Below are 25,452 nucleotides of genomic sequence, written 5' to 3'. Positions count from 1 at the left end.
TATGGTTTGATTTTTTTGCATTTTTCGTCCATATGGTTTGGTCAAAATTGCATGTTTGGTCCCTAACTTTATGTATGTAAGGGACGAAAAACGCAACAAAATCAAACCATAGGGACGATCCGAGTGCAAAAAAAAAAGTTAGGAACCAAATGTGCAATTTTGACCAACCATAAGGATGATTTCAGTAATTTAATCAAACTGAAAATAAATGAATGAAGTTGTGATGATCTATAAACATTGTGATATATTATGCTTGATATTGAGTTGAATTGACGAATTTTAAAGGCTTGATTTTAAGGTGAATAGCCAATTTTTAATTAAGCATGAGATTTATTTAGTAGAAATGACAAATTATAGGGTGTATAACAATAAAGACTTGACAATAAAATAGTGACTAGAGATGTGAGATCGAACTACGATCTTAAAATCCTAATCGAGATCCTAAGATCCTAGTATAGATTCTGAGGATCAGTCATTATATATGATCGAGATCATTTTTCCTTTGTAAGATCCTAAAATCGGGATATTAACAACTATGATTACTATTTAGTACATTTTCTTCTTTATAAAGCTATCTCGCAATACTTTGCTAGTTTTTTATACAATAATTAAACATAAATAAGGAACAAAGGACTATAATGTCAAAACCCTTTTTAGCAAGTTCCTCCTTCCAATTTCTAATATTCATCAGCCTACATGACATCAACACAAAATCATCACTGCCATTGACAACATACATATATTCAACATTCAACACTTAACCCATATCAAACCTTAATGTTACATGATCAATTTAAGGAGCATCACAAACAAATTTCCTATTATTCATCAACCCCATAATCCTCCCCAAAATACTTGTCAACTAACTGGTTAGCCATATTTCGAAGATCTTCATTTTCATGAAACTGAAACCTTTCCATGGCATCAATCCCATCCTCTCTTTCCACCAACTTTTGTCCCTCACCATTTGGCATCCCTCTTAACACCTAAAAAAAAGTTAAACCACTATAATTTTATGACAGTTTAAAAAGGTTAAAGTAAAAAAAATATAAAAACACACAAATATCAAAAGTTACCAGCTCTAGGAATTGAAGACCGAGTCTTGCAGCTTCAATATCAGCAGATCTAACCAAATCAATAAAACCACGAACACATCCACTTCTAACAAATGAAACCAAGTGGTCAAATATCAAAGTTGACCTTCCGGAACCTTCCGCTGGTGCAACACAAAGGTTACCCACAACATACGCCACTTCCTTTTTAATATCAAATGGCGCTGTTAACAAAAGCTGTACTAATAATGCCACTGCTTCACTTTTATATATCAATTGCTTGTGACCCACTGAACCCGCTGCTATATTTGATAACACCCATGCAGCTTCCTACAAATGTTAAACTTATATATATATATATATATATATATATATATATATATATATATATTGAGAGAGAGAGAGAGTATACCTTCTTTAAGACACGGTGCTCACTATTTAGACACTTGCTTAATGCCTGTATGATATTATCTGCAAATTTTATAAAATGTTGTTTCATTCAACTTAATACAGAAAGAAGGACTAAATTGAGAAAATAAAAGAAAAATAAATAAATAAATAAATAAAACTAGCCTGTGATTTGATGTCCAGGAACAAGAATGGCATTAGTTGTGTAAGCATCGCCTGCTATGAGATTACCTAAACTCCGTAGCACCTACATGTGTATATCACTTTATAAATTCGAGAGTAATTTACACTTTTGGTCCCTGACTATAGCCGATTTTTGCAATTTTAGTCTCTTTTGAGGTTCTTGTAGCGTTTTGGGTCCATGTTCCAAGTAAAATAACTATTTTTGGTACCTACTATGAATGTATAGTGAATTTTTGCAATTTTGGCCCCAAAAATATAGTCATTTTACTTGGAACAACGACAAAAAAACATTACGAAAACCTCAAATAAGGACCAAAATAGCAAGGGAAAACTTTTTGTGACCAAAATTGAAAAAATCAGTTTTACTCGGGGACCAAAAATGTAATTTACTCTAAATTTAAATAGCAAATCATATCTAAGTTGTTACCGGAATGAGCAATTGCAAGCTATTTGAAGAGGCCAATCTTTCAACAAGTAATTGAAGAAGATCAGTCTTCACAAGTATGGAAGTAGCAACGGTTGAAAGAGCCGAAAGATACACCACAACCCATGCTATTTCTGTCGCTAATTCATCGTCACTAAAGATAATAAATAATAAGGGAATAAATTAAAAGTTAAAACAGCTTCATATTGCAAAATATATGAGATATGGTGTAAAAAACTTACGATTTCCTCAAGTGTCTTAGTATAGCTTCAACTACACCATCAACTTTTATGAGTTCTGTTGCAGCCTTTGGGTCTGGTCCCTACATCCACAAACATAACTCATCAAAGGAGAAATTGGAAAAAAATAGCAAATGTCATTGTCCATGTAGGACATACACGTGTAATATATATTGCTGACGTGGAAGTACACATACCTTGATAAGATTTGATAATGCCCAAGCAGCAGTTCTAACTGTTGAACCTTTATTTGGCAACATCATTTTTGCAAGAGGAAGTAATGCCCCTTGAGAAATCAGAATTTGTCTCAGTTCTTCACCTTCTCCTGCAACATTTCCTAATGCCCATGCACACTGCTCTGCAACAGGGACTGAACTCTTTTCTGGATAACAATTACAAAATTACAATTATGCCATTGGAGTGATATGAGAAAAAAAAAAAAAACAAGAAAGAATAGAAACTAAGTACTTATCAGTTACCACTAACCTCCAATATGAGCAATGAGTAAAGGTAATGCAGGCAATAAAGCTCTTGTTTCTTCAGGTTTTCCAGCAGCTATGTTTGTAAGACACCAAGCTGCTTCAAGCAACTGTATTATGGATCCAGAATGAAAATTAAAACATATTAAAAAGGGTATGCTAAAAAGAAAGAAAGTCATTACTATTATTATTATTATTGTTTATTACCTGTTCATCATGGGATCCAAACGAAAGACATTGTGCAAGTAAAGGTATAGCTCCAGATTTTATAGCAGTTTCAACAGGAGGAAATTCGGATTTAGACAATAAACGTCTTAACTCGCGAAGAGCATTTACTTTCTTTTGAACTGCACCTTTTCCCCTAAGGATTATCAAAGAGAATGAAGGGGTATTTGATGTGGTGAAATTGAGGATTGTGGAAAGGGGATAACTTACTGGAAGGTGACTGCAAGGTTTAATTCTTGGACAGCTGAAGTTGTTTGAGACTCTAGAATTGATTGTTCTTCTTCTATCATCATCTCATTATCATCAATGGGGACATCTGTATCGGTGCTAACTCCTGCTCTACATAGTCGTTTGGTTCTGAATAAAGCTTCTCTTCTTCCTTTACCAACTGAAACTGCATTTTGTTTTCTCTTTTGTGCAGCAGTGTTCCCAACTACAATGATGAAATAACATTTCTGTCTAGAATAAGCTATCGGGTAATTAAAACGAATAGTTAATCTACATATAGGAGTCTAGAATTGGTGGATTGGTCAGTTGATTGTTCAAATCAAGCTATTAATTTTAGGGTTATCATCCAAATTCACTTCCCCTAAAACCCAAATGAAATCGATATCAGTGCAGAGTAGATGTCAATCGAGGAAATATAAGGGGTCGAATGTGAAACAGCAATATAGAGTTGTTTTATCATTCGAAAAAAGAGCGCATGAAGCTATAGTCTACTTAATTTGTTCAGTTAACATACTCAACAGCGATAACTCAACGAAAATCGACTAAAGATAACTCGAACAAAAATATGAAGAAAGACGTGAATTTGACTTGTGAACTGTTCAGGGAAAGAGAAAGCAAACCAGGATTCTTGATGGGGTCTCTTTTGGGTGTCGCTGCGTTTTCATCGGCCATTGTTTTGACACCAAAAACGGAGCAAGTTCAGGTTTTTCAACGTGTTCTCAAGCAAAACCCTCTGCAGTAATGTTGAATATCAGACACAGATGGATCCAATGTGGGGTTTGTTCTTTCAAATCAGCAATTAGGGGTAACCGTATACCTAATGTCAAGTGTTGCTAGTGGGGTGAAATCTTGAAATATTTTTTAATGATTGGGTCATAATTAACATAAACTATCATAATAACGGTAAAATATTAAACTGAAAATAACACAAAGACTTTTGTTTTTTCATTATTAAGAATTATATAGTTTTTTAATCATTATGGATATAAATGTAAGTTTTTATTTAATTACTTTGCTGGTATTTGAAATACATAAGATACATATAAAATCTGTTTTTGTATATATTACAAATATAATGATGTTAGTTTCGACGTTGGTTTTCTTTTCTAAAATGTTCTCAAATACTAATGTATATTGAACATGACGGATCCAAAATATTGATAGGAAGAATTTTACAAACTCATAAAAAATGTGTATAATCTAATACTTGTTGTGTACAATCTCATAAAATATTCAATGTTACAAACATGACGGATCTAAAATATTAATAGTATTACACGATTTATCTCAACATGATGAACGTGTGGAAGAGTTCAATATGAGTCATCTAAATTTTAAGGGTTATGACTTTTTATATTGTCTTACTAATCTTCATAGTGAAAATAATAACTATAATAAATACAATATCAAATGCATATCTGAATGAGGTAAATAAGAAATAAGATGTATGCATCTTTTTCCCGAGGATAGAGACTATCAATTACCCGTCATAAGAAAAAGATAAAACATACAAACTTATTATTAAGATCTTTTGTATATGAAACATCGAACAACAACAAAAGAAAAAAAAAATATTTTTTTTACTAAAATATGTTTAATTATAGACCTTAAAAAATGTTTCTTGTATGTGTATCTCAGTGTCTAATATTTTTTAGGACTAGTTAGGCTAAAGGGTATATCACAAAAAAAAATTCACTTACACATGACACCACTTTCTTACCACTTATCATATATACTTATCACTTCATGTCAGTATAACCCATATGACACATGTTATAATATGTGTCACCTAAGCATAACGTATGAAGGTTAGATGCACACCACGTAGCCTTAGGCTAAACTCTATGGTAGCATTTTGTTATGCGTAAGATGACATGGAACTTAAATTGACGCGTGAGTTGTGGGGGGGGGGGGGGGGGGGGGGGGGGGGGGACACCATCCCTATGTAACGATCCAATTTTTTTCACGTCCAAAAATTTCGTTTTTAAAACATTACTTAAAAAAACATTGATAATTAAAACATTGTTTAATTCAACCATTTCACATCGAAAACCAAATTGAAATCCACAACATTTAAACAACCAAAATATCAGAGTATCAATCCCAAAATAAACTCATAACTGCGGAAACAAAAGTGTGTGTGATATGCCGCTACCGCGCCGACTCCTTCCCCCTAGCTGAAGAGGTACCTAAAACAACAACTGAAAAATGTAAGCACGAAGCTTAGTGAGTTCCCCCATCGTACCACATACCATACCAACACATATCGTACGTACTGCCAGGCTATTTTGGGGTGCCTGACTACCCGATACGGCCATTCTGGGGTGCCGACTACCCGTGCGGCCATTCTGGGGTGCCGTCTACCCGTGTCAAGCTATTCTGGGGTGCCGACTACCCGTCGGTCCTAACAACCGATCCTCGGAGACTATTTCACCCCCTACTGCTACTTACACATATATCATAACATAACAAATAATCAGACATATCTGGGGTGTCTGAACTACCCTTCGGTCCTAACAAACGAACTCTACTCCTATCACATATAACACATCATGCTAGCATATAACATATAGCGTAGCAGCAAACCTAGATGATATCACAAAGACATTCATCTAACGTACAACTCCTACTGGTGGGCCGGCATTGTGGCCGTAGACCCACCGCTACTGGAAGGTAACTCACCTCAAAGTAGCTGCTGATCTGATCGGGAACTGACTGTCTACTGCTGCTGCTGCTGCTCCGGACGTCCTCCGGCTATAATTCCCACAAAACGATCAGTCAAACTCTGCTAGATGTACTTAGGGTAAAATGACCCTTTTACCCTTGACAGATTCGAAATCCAAGTCAAAGTCAACTTCCAGTTGACTGGACTCGCCGAGTCCACGAGCAACTCGCCGAGTCCTTCCCTTACTAATCCAGTCCTATTCTCCAAGTCCCTCTCCCCACTCACCGAGTCACCCTTGACTCACCACTCGGGACTATGGGGCCGACTCGAGTCCCGACTCGCCGAGTCCGCGAGCAACTCACCGAGTTCCTCGAGCGGATCCCCTACTCGCTTCCAATCCACACCAGAACACCCCATACAAGGGTTTGGGGTTTTGGGACTACGATACACGGTCAATTCCGCATGCAGGTACGAAGGATTGGACCTTCAACGCTAAAACCCCTCTTGCTCTGTGAAAGTTCATATGACTCGCCGAGTTTGAAGAACAACTCGGCGAGCTCCAGGCAATCTTCATAGGACTCGTCGAGTTTGTTCATCCAACTCGCCGAGTCTAGGACCATCTTCATAGAACTCACCGAGTTCCACTTTGGGACTCGCCGAGTCCCTCGACCCATTTCTCGAGTAGGCCAGATCTGAGACATGCAACGCTTCAAAACCACAGATCTATGGTCCTAGGGTACGTTTACCACGTAAAGTTGCAAACTTTACGTGCATGCATGGCCCTATGAGCTTAAACATGCAATTCCAAGCTCTTAAGAGGTTCTACACTCAATAGGGACCTCAATCACCGCAACCACAGAGACTTTAAGCTACAAGGATGTCCTAAAGGTCCAAATCCGAAGTCCTTGCGGAACATTAACCATAAACACATAGAGATTAGGTTCTTAGGGCTTAAAACCACTTTTTAGGGACAAAAGGGGGATTCAATGAACTAAAGGTCAAGGTAAAAACTTTACTACCTGAATAGAAGCCCTTCACAGAGTAGATTCCGGATCTTCTTCCCTTCTTGCACTCTTCAACCTTCGCCTTCTTCTCCCAAGCTCCAAACCACCTTCACAATGCTAAAAATCACCCACAAGGACACAAAGGGGGCTAGAGTTTCGTTCTACAGATCTCTGGGAGTGCTAGGGGAAATGGAGGTTGGGTTAGATCGTTTAAATAGGGTGCAAACACCCGGGTTAGGGTTTAAGTCCAGATAGGGTCTACTCGCCGATTCCCACGAGCCTACTTGCCGAGTAGACAGAGTAGATCCCGCGTCTAGTCCCCCTTCTACTCGGCGAGTTAGTCCTTCAACTCGCCGAGTCCAATGTTAAAATGCAATATATAAGGAGGGTTAATAACCAAGAATACATACCAGGAACCAAGTGCTACAAATCTCCCCCACTTATTTTAGACTTCGTCCTCGAAGTCTGTTGCTTGCTCCAAAAATAGCTCGGGGGTAATGCTCCATCATCTCTTCCACCGACTCCCAAGTCCACTCTGATCCCTTCCGGTGCTGCCATTGCACCTTCACGAGTTCCACTCGCTTGTTCCTCAAATCCTTCGACTTCCGGTCGATGATTGCTACCGGTCTCTCAACATAATTCAGGCCGCCATCGACCTGAATGTCCTTTAACGGAACCACTGCGGAGTCATCTACCAGGCACTTCTGCAGCTGAGAAACATGGAAAGTGTTGTGTATCTGATTGAGTTCGGCTGACAATTCCAGCCTATACGCCACCTTGCCCACCCGGGCTACACCCTGAACGACCCAATATACCTCGGCCCCAACTTGCCCCGCTTCCTGAATCGAATGACACCCTTCCAAGGCGACACCTTCAGGAGAACCATATCCCCAACCTGGAACTCCAGGTCAGATCGACGCTTGTCGGCGTAACTTTTCTGCCGAGTCTGCACGGTCTGAAGCCTCCTCCGAACCTGCTGAATCCTCTCAGTAGTCTTGAGCACCACTTCGGTGCTCCCCATGACCCTCTGACCAACCTCTCCCCAGCATATCGGCGTCCTGCACCTCCGTCCGTACAACATCTCAAAAGGAGGGCGGTCGATACTCGCGTGGTAGCTGTTATTGTACGAGAACTCAACCAAGGGAAGATAAGTATCCCAGCTACCACCGAAGTCTAGCACCCACGCCCGCAACATATCCTCCAGAGTCTGGATGGTCCGCTCGCTCTGACCATCTGTCTGCGGGTGAAAGGCGGTGCTAAAATGCAAACGCGTGCCCAACTCGTCATGAAACCTTTTCCAAAAACTGGAAGTAAAACACACATCCCTGTCCGAGATAACCGATACCGGCACCCCGTGCCTCGCCACAATCTCCCTAATATAGATGTCGGCCAATTTCTCGGCCGATATGCTCTCCTGAATTGGAATAAAATGAGTACTTGTGACATCCCCAAAATCACGGCCAGAAAAGACCGGTTTGTTTATGCTTTGTTTAAAAATCAGAGTTACATTTTAAATGAAAGTGTTGCGGAATTTGTCCCAAAACAAAAATATGATAAAGATTTATCAAAAGCATTTCCATAGAAATGTATTTCATTAAAAGACTCGGGATGTCATGTTTGTACAGATCAAAAGCATAAACAGTACAATATAAGCCTTACTACATTATTTCATATCTACAGGCCTATATCCGTAATCCCTCGTCCAAAACATCACACCTATGCTCATGCGCCACTACCTGTAATACATAAAACTGAGTGGGTCAGGCTTGGGAGCCTGGTGAGCACATAGGGTTTTCAACCCACAATAAATAAGTTTATTAATTTCATCGATCAACAATAACTCGATTACCCGTTCCCGTTATCCTCACTTTACGTCCCTAAACACCTATCATAAGGGACCTAGCCTAAGGATCATCATCAGGACGGACACTATTGCTAAGGGGATTCCTCAGCAATAAATGTCTTAAAGGCAACCATGTGGGGGATGGAGTACACCGGTGAACATATCGTTTACAAACACCTACAGGTTGCGAGCCTGCTAGTGTTCCACTGGACTGTCTAGAAGAGTCCGTGGTCGTCATCCATACTCCGCTAGATGACAGAATCAACAACATCAACATCAAGGCCTCTCATCATTTTATCACACATCACCTATTGCATCTACCCATGTTTTACCCCAACATTTTCGTAGATATAAAATACATATACAGTTTAAATCATTGAAAACATGTATAACAACGTTCATCTAGCATAGATAGCAAGTATTCAGATAATATGCACACATAACACGTAATTTATATAAAATACTTCATATCTATCTGTAAGTTGAAAGTAACTATGCACTCACTTGTTAAGGTGATGATTCCAAAATCGGGCAGCGCTTGCTTCTAACGATTCTATTTTCCTTCGACGAAACCTAGCATTATTATCGCTAAATTTTAGTCTAATATTTACCGTGACCAACTATTAGTCTTAGTATTATTATTATTATATAAGCGTTAAACAATATTTTCCAACCACTATGTACAGACAGGGGCCAGACATAAAACACCGGAGGGCAGGACCATTTTGGCATATAGCACTTCTGAAATCCAACAACCCTATGCGGCCCTTTAAACCAGATTCCCCGTACCGCGAGTAGTAAAAAAAAATATTATAACGACACTTATATAAGTTATAATAATAGCTCAAATATTTATTATAAGTTCATAATAAAAATACTAATTTTAAATATAAGCTATATTAAAATAAGGTAAGCATAACTTACTTACAAGGGGGTTTTAGCTAGGAGTCGGGCTCTGTAGGGGCAGAACTTCGTCGCTGAATCTTTCTAAGAAAGATTCGTGCAGCGCTTCAGCGCTCACCTTACTATACTAAGCTACAGAAAGAGAAGTCGAATCACGAAGGACCGAAATGCTCGGGGGATAAGGAGAGAAAGACTCTTGAATCAAGAGAATGGTGCAAGAAATATGAGAGCCCAAGGCTCTTATTTATACTAACTGAATTTTCAAAAACTACCCTCCATAATTACTTAATGACCTTTTAGTTATATAAACAACTAAACACCCCTCTATAATACTATTATAAATGGATTTAATGATATTTGTACTAAACTAATGTCGAAAGAACTCAACATTGGTCTTATAATGACCGCATCGTCGATACCTTTCTAATGATATATACATATGTATATATATGTGTACGTATACATGATTTATACTTTATTTTAATACGTAAATATGCTATTATAATTTGTAACTCGTTCATACGAACTCTGTTTTTGACGTTCTTTATATCCACGCGTAGGTGAAGACGTACTCTACAATTTTCGTTTAGACTCCGTCGGCTAATTTTGACTTTATTTTTAAAGTTATATTTTTAACAAGCCGGGACAGGATTGGTCTGTTTAAAATCTCATAACTTCTTCATACGAAGTCAGATTTGGGCGTTCTTTTTATCGATGTTCTTAGTTTAACATATTCTACGACTTTCGTTTAGATCACTAAGGCTAAATCTCGCTCTATCGTAAATTCACTATTCACGCTTCCCGGTATCGTGCCGGTTCTGTCGTGAAACTTCGACGGGTCATAACTTTTTCGTTATAACTCGGATTTCGGCGTTCCTTAAATGCACAGAAACCTTGAGACATATTCTACAACTTTATGTAGAGATATCGGGATTATCTCACACTTTAATTTTGACGCTCATTTTTATTCTTTATTAATTATACATTTATAATTAAATAATAAACACGTATAATTCACATAATACTCAAATATTTCATCTTTATTACTTCAAAAAGAGTTACAAGAGTTGACCTAGACTATTAAATTGACAAAAATGCTTAGCCCTGAAACCCGGGCGTTACAGTACTCTTGGTCAATCGATCCACGATGACCCAAATCGAATCTACTCCACGCGCGGTCCTGGGAAGCTTCGTGATAAAATCCATCGTGATATCTTCCCATTTCCATAACGGGATGTCCAACGGCTGCATCTTGCCATGCGGTCTCTGATGTTCGGCCTTGACCTTCCTGCAGGTCAAGCACTGCTCGACGTACCAAGCCACGTCCCGCTTCATGTAGGGCCACCAATAATCTAGACGAAGATCCTTATACATCTTCGTCGCCCCTGGATGAATAGAGAATCGAGATTTATGCGCCTCCTCCATCAAGATCTGGCGCACGCCTCCGTGATACGGCACCCACACCCTACGGTGTAGTGTCAATAGTCTTCGGCTATCATAATCGAAGGAGGAAACCTGACCCACCACACGCTCGCTCTTCCGATGCTCCTCCTTGATAGCCTCCTGTTGAGCCTCCCGAATTTGCTCCATCAGGGGAGTCACTACAGTCATTCTCATGCAAATATCCCTGATCGGCGTCGCCTTCCGGCTAAGCGCATCGGCCACCACGTTGGCCTTCCCCGGGTGGTAGAGTATCTCGCAATCATAATCCTTCACCACGTCCAACCACCGACGCTGCCTCATGTTCAGATTCGGCTGATCCATGAGGTACCTCAAACTCTTGTGATCCGTGTAGATGGTACATCGAACCCCGTAGAGGTAATGCTGCCAAATCTTGAGGGCAAAAACCACCGCCCCCAACTCCAAATCATGCGTCGGGTAGTTCGCCTCGTGAGGCTTGAGCTGCCTCGAAGCGTAGGCAATGACATGCCCCCTCTGCATCAGTACCGCGCCCAACCCTGAAATGGACGCGTCACAATAAACCACAAAATCCTCTACGCCTTCTGGCAGGGCTAAGATTGGCGCCTCGCACAATCTCTGTCTCAGTGTCTCAAACGCAGCCTGCTGCTCGGGTCCCCACCGAAAGACCACGACTTTCTTCGTCAGTCGCGTCAGGGGTACGGCTATCTTGGAGAAATCCTGAATGAATCTCCGATAGTAGCCTGCCAATCCTAGGAAACTCCGAATCTCAGATGGAGACTTCGGAACCTCACACCTCATCACGGCCTCGACCTTGGCCGGATCGACCAGAATCCCGTTCTAGTTGACAAGGTGTCCGAGAAATTGCACCTCGCGCAACCAAAACTCACACTTGGAGAACTTGGCATACAAGCTCTCCCTCCTCAGGGTCTCTAATACCTCTCTCAAATGTTCCTCATGCTCCTCCTGTGTCTTGGAATAAACCAAGATGTCGTCAATGAAAACTATCACAGACCGATCCAGCATTGGTCTGCATACGCAGTTCATGAGGTCCATGAATGCGGCAGGAGCATTGGTGAGCCCAAACGGCATCACCACGAACTCGTAGTGGCCATAGCGCGTCCGAAACGCGTTCTTCTGCGCATCCTCCTCTCTACCCTCATCTGATGATAACCCGAACGCAAATCGATCTTGGAAAACCAAGACGCTCCTTGAAGCTGGTCAAAGAGATCATCAATCCTCGGGAGTGGGTAACGGTTCTTCACCGTTACCTTGTTCAGCTCCCGGTAATCTATACACATCCGATGCGACCCGTCCTTCTTTTTCACGAACAGAGTCGGGGCTCCCCAGGGTGAACTGCTCGGTCGAATGAATCCCTTGTCTAACAGCTCCTGCAGCTGTGTAGACAACTCCTGCATCTCAGGAGGAGCCAACCGATACGGGGCCTTGGGTATCGGAGCCGCACCAGGAACGAGGTCAATCCTGAACTCCACCTGTCGCTCCGGAGGTATCCCAGGAAGCTCATATGGAAAAACATCTGTGAAATCTCGCACCACCGGAACCTTGCTCACCGTCGCCTTACCCGCCTCCCGGGTATCCATCACGTACGCGACATATCCTGCGCATCTCTGCTGAAGGTATCGTCTAGCCCTCGCTGCCGAACAGACTGTGGGTCCGCACTGTGGCCTCTCGCCATGAATCACTAACTCTCCCCCACCTGGGGTCCCGACTCGCACTAGCTGCTGCGCGCAATCTATCACCGCCCCATTAGGGCTCAACCAATCCATGCCTATAATCACCTTGTTCCCAAGTAACGAAATGGGAATCAAGTCTACCAGGTAGCGTTCCTCAAACAAATGCACTACGTAATCCAGAAACACCGTCGATACTCGCACTGATCGATCATCAGCAATTTCTACCTCTAAAGGGCAATTTAACACGCCCGAAGACTCAGGAAACTTCTTGCTAAGCGCAAGGGAAACAAATGATCGGGAGGCACCCGAGTCGAACAACACCTGAACTGGGATGCCGTTCACATGGAACGATCCTAATGCATACATATACACACAGAGCACATATCAATATCATAACATCATAAAAATAAAATAGAAGGAAAAAATCATACCCGTCACCACATCGGGTGCGGCGCGTGCCTCCTCGGTAGTCAGCTGAAATGTTCGACTCCTCACCACTAGAGCCTCTGCCTTGCCCTGCCGGCCATCAGTAATCCGCAGGGTCGCTGGTGCTGGAACCTTCACTGACGCTATAGCTGTCAACTGGGGACAATTGGCCTTCTTGTGGCCTCTCTGGTTGCAGTGGAAACACAGCAAATCCGATATCTGTTACACAGGTACAGGGGCGGTACAATCCCTGCTAAAATGCCCCGTCTTGCCGCACTTATAGCAGCCTGACGATCCCAGTCTACATGCCCCCTCATGAGGCCTGTCGCATTTCCTGCAGCGTCCCCGTCCCTGTTGGCCTTTTGGCCCCACATCTGATCCCTTGGGCTTCTTCCCCGAAGCCCCTCCCGACTGACCCTCTTCTGCCTTCCGTTTCCGGATGTGCTCCAAATCTATCTCCCTTTCCCTCGCCCTGGAAATCATGGAGTCCAAGGTGGGGCAAGCTGAAAAACTAATGTGCTTCCGAATATCAGCCCGGAGCATGTCATGATAGCGGGTCCTCCTCATGTCCTCATCGCCCGCATACTGGGCACCTGCAGTGCCCTCTCCCGGAACTTGGCGGTGATCTCCGCCACAGTCTCCGTCGTCTGTCTCATATCCAAAAACTCCCTGGCCAGCTGCTGAAGCTCGATAGCCGGCGCAAACTTCGCCATGAACCTGGTCACAAAGTCCGACCAGGTCATAGCCTCGATAGATGAGGCTCCCAACGAGTCACCCACTGACTGCCACCAATCTCGAGCTCGGTCTCGTAAACACCCTGTTGCATACCTCACCTTCGACCCCTCGGGGTAGAAGCTAGTCAACTGTGCAGACTCGATGTCTGCAATCCATCGCCTGGCGGCAATGGGGTCTTTCACCCCGTGGAAATCTGGTGCACCATTGCCCCTAAAGTCCTTAAAGGACAACGTGCGAGATCCCGACTGGCCAGATGCCATGTCACTCCTGAACGCCCTGAGGCGATCCTCCATCAGCTCAACTATCCCTTCCTTGATTGACCCGAAGATGATGGGGGTCGACTCAAGGATACCCCTGGTGATCTCTGACGCGATGAACTCACGTAGTCCCTCATCTACCGACTCGGAACCTGATCCCGAACCTGACCCCTCTCCTGAACCGCCATCTATCGGCCTCGATCGAAGTACCACCATTCTGTAATACATAAATAACAATTATTAGTGATACTGCTACTTCTTGAGGGATCACAACTACTACAAGTTCCCCGGTCTCATCTCAGCCTTCCTTAGTTCGGGTACGGATCCTCTTCTTTCAGTAGTACGGGCCCATACTACCTTCCACATCTATCCGTACCTTCTTCAAGGACTGCCTTGACTCCACCGGACCCCTTTCACTATTGTTGTTCACTGCTATACTCATCCTAGGCTTGCCCTAGGGAAATCTCTGACTCTACTCTACCCAGTCCTCAGCTGCTGCAGGCCTCCTTGTACTGCCAATTAGCCATTACCCGAATACCATCACATGTGATGAAGCTCAGATAATCCTTCGAGTAACAGACTCGTCCCTACAACGGTTGGACTCAAACAAGAGCTACGCAGTACGATCAAATCCAGCACTCTAAGATTATTCAAACCTGATCACATGGGACGTGACGTATTCACCTAATGGCTAACTCCCATTATTCAGAGTCCCACAAGCACGAAGCAAGCAACATTCAGACAAGGGTAACAATCTCAGTCAACTCTATCTGCTTACAGGAAATGTACTAGCATACAATGCTAAGCTCATACCATCAGGCATAACCTAATCAGGCTATCCTACTTGCTGTTTACTCAATACTAGCATGCAATTCTCATACAGCTGAAATACATAAAGCAGGCACATAAGACATCAATCCTAGATCCTTAGTCCTATTCTAGCATGTTGTTCTACAAAAGCTGATAAACATAACATAAACTTGTATGGGTACTTTGAGGAATACTTATTTGAGCTCGGCCAGTCGCGCACATCACACACTTCGTTCTTTCTCAAAACTCTTTTCTCAATTTTTAGAAAACATTTTCTTTTAGAAAATCTTTTAATCCCTCGATTTGAGTTCAGACACCCCCGAAGGTGTGTCCGAATCCCTCAAACCAGGGCTCTGATACCAACTTGTAACGACCCAATTTTTTTCACGTCCAAAAATTTTGTTTTTAAAACATAACTTAAAAAACATTAATAATTAAAACATTGTTTAATTCAACCATTTCACATCGAAAACCAAATTGAAATCCACAACATTTAAACAACCAAAATATCAGAGTATCAATCCCAGAATAAACTCATAACTGCAGAAACAAGAGTGTGTGTGATATGCCGCTACCGTGCCGGCTCCTTCCCCCTAGCTGAAGAGGTACCTGAAACAACAACTGAAAAACATAAGCACAAAGCTTAGTGAGTTCCCCCATCGTACCACATACCATACCAACACATATCGTACATACTGTCAGACTATTCTGGGGTGCATGACTACCCGGTACGGCCATTCTGGGGTGCCGACTACCCGTGCGGCCATTCTGGGGTGCCGTCTACCCGTGTCAAGCTATTATGGGGTGCCGACTACCCGTCGGTCCTAACAACCGATCCTCGGAGACTATTTCACCCCCTACTGCTACTTACACATATATCATAACATAACAAATTATCAGACATATCTGGGGTGTCTGAACTACCCTTCGGTCCTAACAACCGAACTCTACTCCTATCACATATAACACATCATGCTAGCATATAACATATAGTATAGCAGCAAACCTAGATGATATCACAAAGACATTCATCTAACGTACAACTCCTATTGGTGGGCCGACATTGTGGCCGTAGACCCACCGCTACTGGAAGGTAACTCACCTCAAAGTAGCTGCTGATCTGATCGGGAACTGACTGTCTACTGCTGCTGCTGCTGCTCCGGACGTCCTCCGACTATAATTCCCACAAAACGATCAGTCAAACTCTGCTAGATGTACTTAGGGTAAAATGACCCTTTTACCCTTGACAAATTCGAAATCCAAGTCAAAGTCAACTTCCAGTTGACTGGACTCGCCGAGTCCGCGAGCAACTCGCCGAGTCCTTCCCTTACTAATCTGGTCCTATTCTCCAAGTCCCTTTCCCCACTCACTAAGTCACCCTTGACTCACCACTTGGGACTATGGGGCCGACTCGAGTCCCGACTCGCCGAGTCTGCGAGCAACTCGCCGAGTTCCTCGAGCGGATCCCCTACTCGATTCCAATCCACACCAGAACACCCCATACGAGGGTTTGGGGTTTTGGGACTACGATACACGGTCAATTCCACGTGCAGGTACGAAGGGTTGGACCTTCAACGCTAAAACCCCTCTTGCTCTGTGAAAGTTCATATGACTCGCCGAGTTTGAAGAACAACTCGGCGAGCTCCAGGCAATCTTCATAGGACTCGCCGAGTTTGTTCATCCAACTCGCTGAGTCTAGGACCATCTTCATAGAACTCGCCGAGTTCCACTTTGGGACTCGCCGAGTCCCTCGACCCATTTCCCGAGTAGGCCAGATCTGAGACATGCAACGCTTCAAAACCACAGATCTATGGTCCTAGGGCACGTTTACCACATAAAGTTGCAAACTTTACGTGCATGAATGGCCCTATGAGCTCAAACATGCAATTCCAAGCTCTTAAGAGGTTCTACACTCAACAGGGACCTCAATCACCTCAACCACAGAGACTTTAAGCTACAAGGATGTCCTAAAGGTCCAAATCCGAAGTCCTTGCGGAACATTAACCATAAACACATAGAGATTAGGTTCTTAGGGCTTAAAACCACTTTTTAGGGACAAAAGGGGGATTCAATGAACTAAAGGTCAAGGTAAGAACTTTACTACCTGAATAGAAGCCCTTCACAGAGTAGATTCCGGATCTTCTTCCCTTCTTGCACTCTTCAACCTTCTCCTTCTTCTCCCAAGCTCCAAACCACCTTCACAATGCTAAAAATCACCCACAAGGACACAAAGGGGGCTAGGGTTTCGTTCTACATATCTCTGGGAGTGCTAGGGGAAATAGAGGCTGGGTTAGATCGTTTAAATAGGGTGCAAACACCCGGGTTAGGGTTTAAGTCGAGACAGGGTCTACTCGCCGAGTAGACAGAGTAGATCCCGCGTCTAGTCTCGCTTCTACTCGGCGAGTTAGTCCTTCAACTCGCCGAGTCCAAGGTTAAAATGCAATATATAAGGAGGGTTAATAACCAAGAATACATATCAGGAACCAGGTGCTACACCCTGACTTGTGACCATCCGTGAGTGAGTCTATGCTTGCTCACAATCTCTCTCATTCATCTCTCTCTCTGTCTCTCTCTCTCTCTCTCTCTCTCTCTCTCTCTCTATATATATATATATATATATATATATATATATATATATATATATCCTTCACCCCATTACTAGCAACATACTAGTGAAACATAAGTTGATATTGACTCATATGATCATCTTTTTATGTGTAAAAATCCTCCACCTATTCCTTTTAGCTTTATAGTCATGATCAAATCACCTAGCTTCAATGCCCAACATTGTTATAAGTATTTTTAATATTTTCAAGTGGTTAATTATTATTATTATTATTATTATTTTATGATGAGTTGTTAAATGTTAACAAAACAACTATAAATTTGTATATTATTTCCTGTAAATTTATTCAAGGGTTTTCTAATAAGAAACGTGCTGTTATAGTTAAAAGTGAATGGTAAAATGCTTGGATGTCAATTTTATCAAAATTTATAATTTTTGTTTTGAAGTTGATTATGATTATATTTTAAACAAATATACAAAAAATTTCAGGAAAAAAAGGGCCACTCATGAGTAGTTAGTTATTGTGTGGATGAAAGGTGGTTGGGCAGCCAAGGCGACTACTAATCAAAACCTAAATCCAGATTTGATCAATCAATCACCTCCTAAAACATGACACCCAATTCTGATCAATTCACTCCATCAATGTCGAATCAACTAAGAGCTGTAACCCTAACCCATGTCCGTTACCGAAGAGGAGATCAATTAGGCCATTTCTTAGCATGGATTTCATTAGTTCCCGTCTTCATTAGCCTCGGTGGTTTCATCTCCCATTTCATGTTTCGTCGTGAGCTCCAAGGTATGTTCTTCGCTATAGGCTTATTAATTGCCCAATTCATCAGCGATTCGATCAAACTAGTCGTCAAACAAGCCCGACCTGAAACCTGCGTCCTGCTCGAAATGTGCGATTCACATGGCTGGCCATCCAGCCATTCTAATTACATGTTCTTCTTCGCCACCTATTTCACTCTATTGACTTATTACAAACTGGAGATTTTGTTTAGAAAGCAAATGTGGATCGTGGGTTTTGTCGTTTGGCCATTGGCAGTGCTTACGATGTATTCTAGGGTATATTTGGGGTACCATACCGTCGGTCAGGTGTTTGCCGGTGCTTCTCTTGGGCTTTTTCTTGGTGGGGTGTGGTTTTGGGTGGTTTATTGTAAGATTAGACGGTGTTTTCCGGCGATTGAAGAAAGTTCGATTGGGAGGTTGCTTTATCTCAAAGATACTTCACATATTCCCAATATTTTGGAGTTTGAGTATGAAAATGCAAGAGGTGCAAGAAGGCATCCATCGTACAAACGCTCAGACTGATGACTGATCTAATAGTAGTTCACAGGTATGCTTTTGTTTCTACCTTTCTCTCCAAAGTTATTTTGGGGGAATTTTTGAAGAGAAATTTGGCCTAAACTTTAACTCCTTTTTCTTTAAATCTTGAGGATACAATGTAATATTTTTGGTACTTCAATTGCATATTTGATCTTATGTTTTTCTTTTGATTGATGTTTATAACAAATCATCTACAAAAGTATACAGCCATAATTCTTGTTGATTGGTTTTTAACCTTTTTGTTGACACAAGTCATAAAATATGAATTATACTAACATTTACAAGCATCTACAGTATGTTGACTACAAATTATGAAAATTCTTACTTATTGCTAACAAGATTATTTCCATTCTGTGTTGTTGAAAGAATATCTTGGAAATTTGACTAATGCTTCATTTATAAACTCTATACAAACTTAGAGCTTCTCCAACCACAAACACCAAAATGGTGTGAGTTCCAATCAACCTCTAGAATAGTGAGTTCCAATCAACCAAAATGGTCAAAACATTGCAATTTTTTTATTGAATGGCGGAAGTAGTTTCAAAATAACAAATAATACAAATCTATTCTATGTTGATATGGAAAATAACTCATTTGACACTAAAAGGTGAACTATAGACTTTGTTTTAGGATATATATAATACTTTACTCTAGAGGCAACAAAATGGATGTGTAATCAAATGGTTTTAAACTGAATTAATAATATATAAAATCTACATATGCTTATTTGAAACCACATAGATCGAAGAAAATAATATTTTGAAGTTGATATACAAAGTACACACATTGTTTATCAATATTCAGAAAAAATATATACAACCAACATATAAATATCTCTACAACTTAATAAAATAGTAAATCTTGTTGTTTCAAGAGTTGACATTTGAACAATTTCTTGAGGTGTGGGAAATTGGAATTTGATGCTTCAACTATAAGTTGTCGGAATGTCCATTTGTTTCCATTTCACCTTAATTTGTTCCCCGTTAAAGTTTTTGGGCATTTTATGATTGAGTTGTTTTGGATGGGCCATGATGTGGACAGCCTCAACCTCGTTTAGGCAATACTAACATCGTCCCGACTATATGCCCAATTACATCTCGTGGAGAATGCGACGTTGCTCAATGCGAAGAAAAACACTCCAACGGTCAATTTTGTTAAAAAAATCATTTAAATATAATACCCATTTGATTTTTTTACACACAATTCTCATTTTTTTTTTTTTTTATCTTTTTATACAAATTTCCAACAAATTTTTTTATGAATTCGTTTGATTCGTCCTTTGATGATGATGATTGATGATATGTTCTTCACTATGATGTACGAGTATTACATTAACGAGTTAGAAAAAGAAAATGAAGCCACTTTACAAACAAGAAAAGCGAGGTTAAATAGAAATCGTACGGAAGCAAACGAAAGTCTATATAACGATTACTTTGCAGCATTGTTGTAAAAATCGGTCTAGGTGCCTGATTAATCGGCGCCTAGACGTTAGGCGGTCTCCAACCACCTACGAATAGGGGTTAGATGGTTGGCTAGTCGGCCCTGGTCAATATCGGTCAAAATCAATCCAAACCATACTAAATCAGACAAAGTCGGACTCCAAATCGGACCAAGTTGGTCCATCTAACTCTATGGGACCTGCCAGCTCAAAGAAGTCGGCTTGCCCAAAACGTAGCTGGGTTTGGTTTTCCAAGAGATACAAGTTCCATTTTATAAAATGCATTTGCCTTTAAAGAATACTCTCACTAGCGATGTGAGATGAACTTTTAATAGTTTCATATATCTTCTTTGCATCTCAATCTTCCCTACTTTTCTTTCTTTGATCGATCGCAACTTTTAGGTCACCAACTCCAACCAAAATGCTTTCTTGCTTGTAATTATATTATCGAACAATTCAACCCTTTCTTTCTCGATCAAACGATCCTTGCTTGACATCGACCACCGCCACAACAACGTTCGTCGATTCCTTTAATGCTTGTGGCCTTCACAACGACCACCGCTTGCGACCTACTGTCTTCGGGAGAAGAATTTGAGTTCCATGATTAACATGATTACTGGTTATTCTTTGGATATGTTGATTAAGTGTTAAGTTGTTTATTAACCGGTGAACAATGTGAAACGATTCAGGTTTGTTGCTTAGGGTAGATGGAGGGGCTATTGTCAATAATATTCTTATGCCAATTCATGTTCGTTTATGTTCACATGTTCTTGATTTACTAATGTTGTTAGGAATTGGTGTTAGATAGTGTACTGAAGCGAAATTGCAGGTGGATTTATTGGGTAGCCTGATGGTGAGACCAACAGACAACACTTAGTGCAACATATGCAGTTGGCTTGATAGTTGGAGTTTAGACAGAAGAAGAGATATTCTGTATTTGGGGATAGAATGAAGAAATATACTACCTTCAATCTTGTGTTAGATGAGGAGTTGGCTTATTTGTCGCTCTAAAGTATGAACACCTTGTTGATTATGTACTTTACAATGCATAGTAGGCTTTTATTGGGCCATAGTTGTTCAAAGTTACGAATATGTATAATACATATTGTTCGAATCAAGGAAATAAAACCAAGTTTGAAGTTATTAGCTTATTCTTACCGTTAGAACAAATTGAAGATATTAAGGTAGGTTTATATGATTATTTTGTTATGCGTTATTGGTGAGTTTATTATAAGTATATTAATCGTTCAACAAATGAGTTCTCAAGTAATCTGATATACTAACTAGTTTATTTATCAGAGTGTACATAGGAATGAAGTATTATTTTATTAATGATTTATTTACTTATACTCTTAGGATTAAAGTTAGATTTATTATTTTTGAATATTTTTCTTAATAGTTAATGGTATCCGATTAAATCCCCACATAGCTGATTAATCTCTTTACCTCAGTTCACGTACTAGCTAACGTTGAGTGTTTTTTACTAGCTTGCTTTGCAGATGATGGTATATAAAATTCAAAGGATTTCAATTGAAGGTTTCATTTGAGTATGAATGATATGCAACACCTGTATTTGGCACATGAAGAGAGACATAGTTTTTCCGATATGAATGGAAGCATTGATTGCACACATTGGGATTGGATAAATTGTCCCGAGGGGTAGAGAGGGGAGTTTGCAAGTAGTCATCATGTGAAACATTCGAGGCTATTGTTTCCCAGGATTTATGGGTTTTACATGCTTATTTTTTGGGTTGCGGGTTCCAACAATGACATCAACGTTCTTGATCAATCATCAATATTCAACCATATTTTGTCAGGAAAGGTCTTAGATTTTCCTTTCACAATGAATGGAAACTACTATAAGTTTGGGTATTACCTTATGAATGAAATATATATCCTATGTATTACACATTCATGAAGGTATTCTGAAACCAAGTGAAATGAAGCACAGGCGGATTCACATTGTATCCCGAGATACCCCTCAAAAAAAATTTAATAGTGTTAATTTTTTCGGAAAAATTCGTCTTATATTGCGGTTTTATATCGGAAAAAAAGTTGGGCTACCCTAAAAAATTTAAGGTTATTTCTAAATGGACCAAAATACAAACTAGCCCAAATTGTCCAAAAATTTTAAGCCCACACCAATTGATTTATTGAAACAAAGAGGTATTAAGATTTAAGCCCAATAGTCCAATTAAAAAAAAAGTATACGTAATCTCGATTAATCAGATATTCCGATCGTGAATTCTCAATTGCCGACTTCATCAATTGTTTTCTGTCTTGATGCGATCGTGGTGGAGACGTGAACGAGGCAACGAGCATTCTCAATTCTCAAATCTCAATTGCAAAATTCCGGGCACCTCTTCCGCTCCTCGGATATTCCATCACAATGAAACAAGTTAGTATAACCAAAATACTCATCCCTATTATGTTTTTAGGTTAATAAAATTAAATTTTTTTGTTATTATGTTTGAAAAATTAGAAATTAACAATAACTTTGTTAAATTAGGGACTAGGGTTAATACTTAATGCTTATTTGTTGTTGAAACTTGAAATCAAGTTATAGTTGATATATTTTTATTGTAGGTTGCTATTAAAAGTTTTTTCAAAAAACATTTAGATGTTGGAGACAACAATGGTGAAGGAACTTCCAAAAAAATAAGGCTAATGAAAAAAATCAAGTTCCACAAACTAATCAACCAATACCAAAACCACAAGAAACACAATCTAATGAACCTACTCAAGTTCCACAAACTAATCAACCAATGCCCAAACCAAAAGCGACACAATCTTTTGAGTTGAATGATCTTCCTTCGAACCCGGGGGACAGGCCAAAGATTACATCTTATAATCCTAATCAAAGGGATGAAATAAGGAGGACATATTTGATTAAAGGACATTGTCAACCAAAGGGACATTGTTTTGAATATACATTATTTAGTAATAAGCCAAGACGTTTTATTGCGCAATGGTTTACTGATTTTCCATGGTTAGAGTATAGCATAAAAAATAAGAAGGCATATTGTTTTTGTTGCTATTTGTTTGGAGATATGGTAGGGGAACAAGGTGGAAGTGATGCATTTATAACCGAAGGCTTTGACAATTGGAGTAAAAAAGGCTCATATCGGAAACATATGGGTAATATTCAAAGTTATCACCATAAGGCCCAAGAAAAGTGTGATTTGCTATTAAGAAAAAAACCAATCTATTGGTGAAGTCTTGCATAAGCAAACAGAACTTGAGAAAAGTAATTATGAAATTCGATTACGTGCTACAATCTGTAGTTGTAGATTTTTATTGAAAAATGCATTACCATTTCGTGGACATGATGAGACGGAAAAGCCTAATAATAAAGGACTTTTCATTGAAGTATTATCTTTGATTAGAGAAGATAATGAGAAGATTTTTAAAGTTACACTAGAAAATGCTCCAAAAAATGAAAAATTGACTTCTCTCACGATTCAAAAATATATTGTCGATTGTTTTTCAAAAGAGATAATCAAGTCTATTTGTGATGAAATTGGTAAAGATGTGTTTTCTATTTTAGTTGATAAGTCTAATGATGTTTCCAAAAAAGAACAAATGGCTATAGTTTTGAGATATGTTGATAGACTAGGGATTGTAAAGGAAAGATTGATTGGAATTGTTCACGTGTTGGATACATCTTCTTTGACTCTTAAAACCGCCATTGATACCGTATTTTCCAACAATAACTTGAGTATGACTCACGTGAGAAATCATAAAATATTTATTCCTTTAAATTTTAATACGATATTAGTTTATTTTTATTTCTTATAGTTTTTTTATTAATTTTTTTAAATATATAGGTGAGGGGACAAAGTTATGATGGAGAAAGTAATATGAGTGGTGCATTCAACGGTTTGAAATCTTTGATTTTAAATGAAAACAGTTCCACACATTATATACATTGTTTTGCACACCAACTTCAATTAGTGGTTGTGGCGGTTGCAAAGAAACATGATGATGTTGATGAATTCTTTAAACAACTAGCTTTGGTGGTTACTGTCGTTTGTGGTTCTTGTAAGAGAAAAAAATATGATACGAGAGATGCAAAAAGAAAGAGTGGCAATTGAAATTGGTATTGGTGAAACAGAAACAGGAAAAGGGTTGAATCAAGAGATTTATCTTGTTCGAGCTGGAGATACTAGATGGGGTTCACATTTTAGAACAATTGTAAGTTTGATGAATTTGTTTGCAGAAGTTGTTGCGGTACTTAAATATGTAAAAGAGGAGGGGTCTACTTTATCTAACCGTAATCAAGCAAAGAGTATTTTGTCATATTTCAAGACACTTGATTTCGTGTTTCTTTTACACTTGATGTTGGAAATTCTATGTCTCACGGATACCTTGTCAAAGCATCTTAAAAAAAAGATCAAAATATTTTGGAAGCAGATTCGTTAGTAAAAGGGACAAAGAAAGCATTGCTAGTTTTTAGAAATAATGGGTTTCCACAAATTTGGAAGAAGGTATGTGCTTTTTGTGAAAAACATAGTATTGGAATTGTGGACATGTCGGGATATTATGTTACCCCATGCAAGCACAGGACCAATAAGACTAATCAACATCATTTTGAAGTTGTGATTTTTAACACAATTTTAGATATGCAAATTCAAGAATTTGGGGATAGATTTAGTGAAGTTGGCACAGAGTTGATGGATAACATGGCAGCATTGAGTCCTTGTGACTCATTTTCTAGTTTTGATCAAACAAATTTGTTAAAGCTAAGCGAGATATACAAAAACGATTTTGACGATTCAGAAAGGGCGCAACTTAATGGATAACTTGATATCTATTATCACTTTTTGCTCCATGATGAGAGATTTTTCAACTTGAAGGGAATTGCAGACCTCTCTCGTTTGTTGGTGGAAACCGGGAAGCACCTCTCTTTTCCTTTGGTTTATAGATTATTAAAACTAGCTTTGGTTTTGCCCGTCGCAACCGCAACTGTTGAACGGTGTTTTTTTGCAATGAAGTTCTTGAAGACCGATTTGCGTAATAGAATAGATGACGATTTTATGAACGGTGCTTTGATTTGTAGTGTAGAAAAAGAAGCACTAGAGAATGTTAAGACTAAAAATGTAATTACTCGCTTTCGTAAAATGAAAGA

General features: G+C 39.9%; 2 protein-coding genes and 1 pseudogene across 2 annotated transcripts; 2 read left to right on the top strand and 1 right to left on the bottom strand.

The window, feature by feature from the left end:
• Window positions 1-702: 702 nt before the first annotated feature.
• LOC145090440 (importin subunit alpha-9-like) lies at window positions 703-4,041 on the bottom strand. The gene is made up of 11 exons (XM_079028645.1): window positions 3,859-4,041; window positions 3,221-3,443; window positions 2,993-3,146; window positions 2,793-2,895; window positions 2,504-2,688; window positions 2,310-2,389; window positions 2,071-2,221; window positions 1,626-1,707; window positions 1,465-1,523; window positions 1,077-1,382; window positions 703-986 (listed from the first exon to the last, which is right to left on the bottom strand). The coding sequence occupies exons 1-11, from the start codon at window positions 3,908-3,910 to the stop codon at window positions 822-824; spliced, it is 1,560 nt and encodes a 519-aa protein (XP_078884771.1). The 5' UTR covers window positions 3,911-4,041; the 3' UTR covers window positions 703-821.
• A 14,032-nt stretch (window positions 4,042-18,073) lies between these two features.
• On the top strand, window positions 18,074-19,053 carry LOC145090427 (lipid phosphate phosphatase gamma pseudogene; annotated as a pseudogene).
• Window positions 19,054-23,374: 4,321 nt separating this feature from the next.
• On the top strand, window positions 23,375-25,126 carry LOC145056757 (uncharacterized). Its single transcript, XM_079004478.1, has 5 exons — window positions 23,375-23,462; window positions 23,542-24,053; window positions 24,152-24,359; window positions 24,439-24,612; window positions 24,945-25,126. Exons 1-5 carry the CDS (start codon window positions 23,375-23,377, stop codon window positions 25,124-25,126), a joined length of 1,164 nt encoding a protein of 387 aa, XP_078860604.1.
• The last annotated feature ends 326 nt before the right edge of the window (window positions 25,127-25,452 follow it).

The sequence above is a fragment of the Lactuca serriola genome, chromosome 1 (assembly GCF_051521515.1).
Source record: "Lactuca serriola cultivar US96UC23 chromosome 1, Lser_US96UC23_V15, whole genome shotgun sequence".
Lineage (NCBI taxonomy): Eukaryota > Viridiplantae > Streptophyta > Magnoliopsida > Asterales > Asteraceae > Lactuca > Lactuca serriola.
Note: the sequence above shows the minus strand (reverse complement) of the source record. Positions and strands in the feature narration are given on the sequence as shown.

Bases quoted from the DNA above. Each gene is read 5' to 3' on its own strand.
- LOC145056757 (XM_079004478.1), top strand. From the start codon at position 23,375: ATGGTAGGGGAACAAGGTGGAAGTGATGCATTTATAACCGAAGGCTTT. The intron at 23,463-23,541 runs GTAATATTCAAA...CTATTGGTGAAG, and splicing joins CTCATATCGGAAACATATGG to TCTTGCATAAGCAAACAGAA. The intron at 24,360-24,438 runs GTTCTTGTAAGA...TTGGTGAAACAG, and splicing joins GGTGGTTACTGTCGTTTGTG to AAACAGGAAAAGGGTTGAAT.
- LOC145090440 (XM_079028645.1), bottom strand. From the start codon at position 3,910: ATGGCCGATGAAAACGCAGCGACACCCAAAAGAGACCCCATCAAGAAT. The intron at 3,147-3,220 runs GTAAGTTATCCC...GATAATCCTTAG, and splicing joins AACCTTGCAGTCACCTTCCA to GGGAAAAGGTGCAGTTCAAA. The intron at 2,390-2,503 runs GTATGTGTACTT...TTGTGGATGTAG, and splicing joins CATTATCAAATCTTATCAAG to GGACCAGACCCAAAGGCTGC.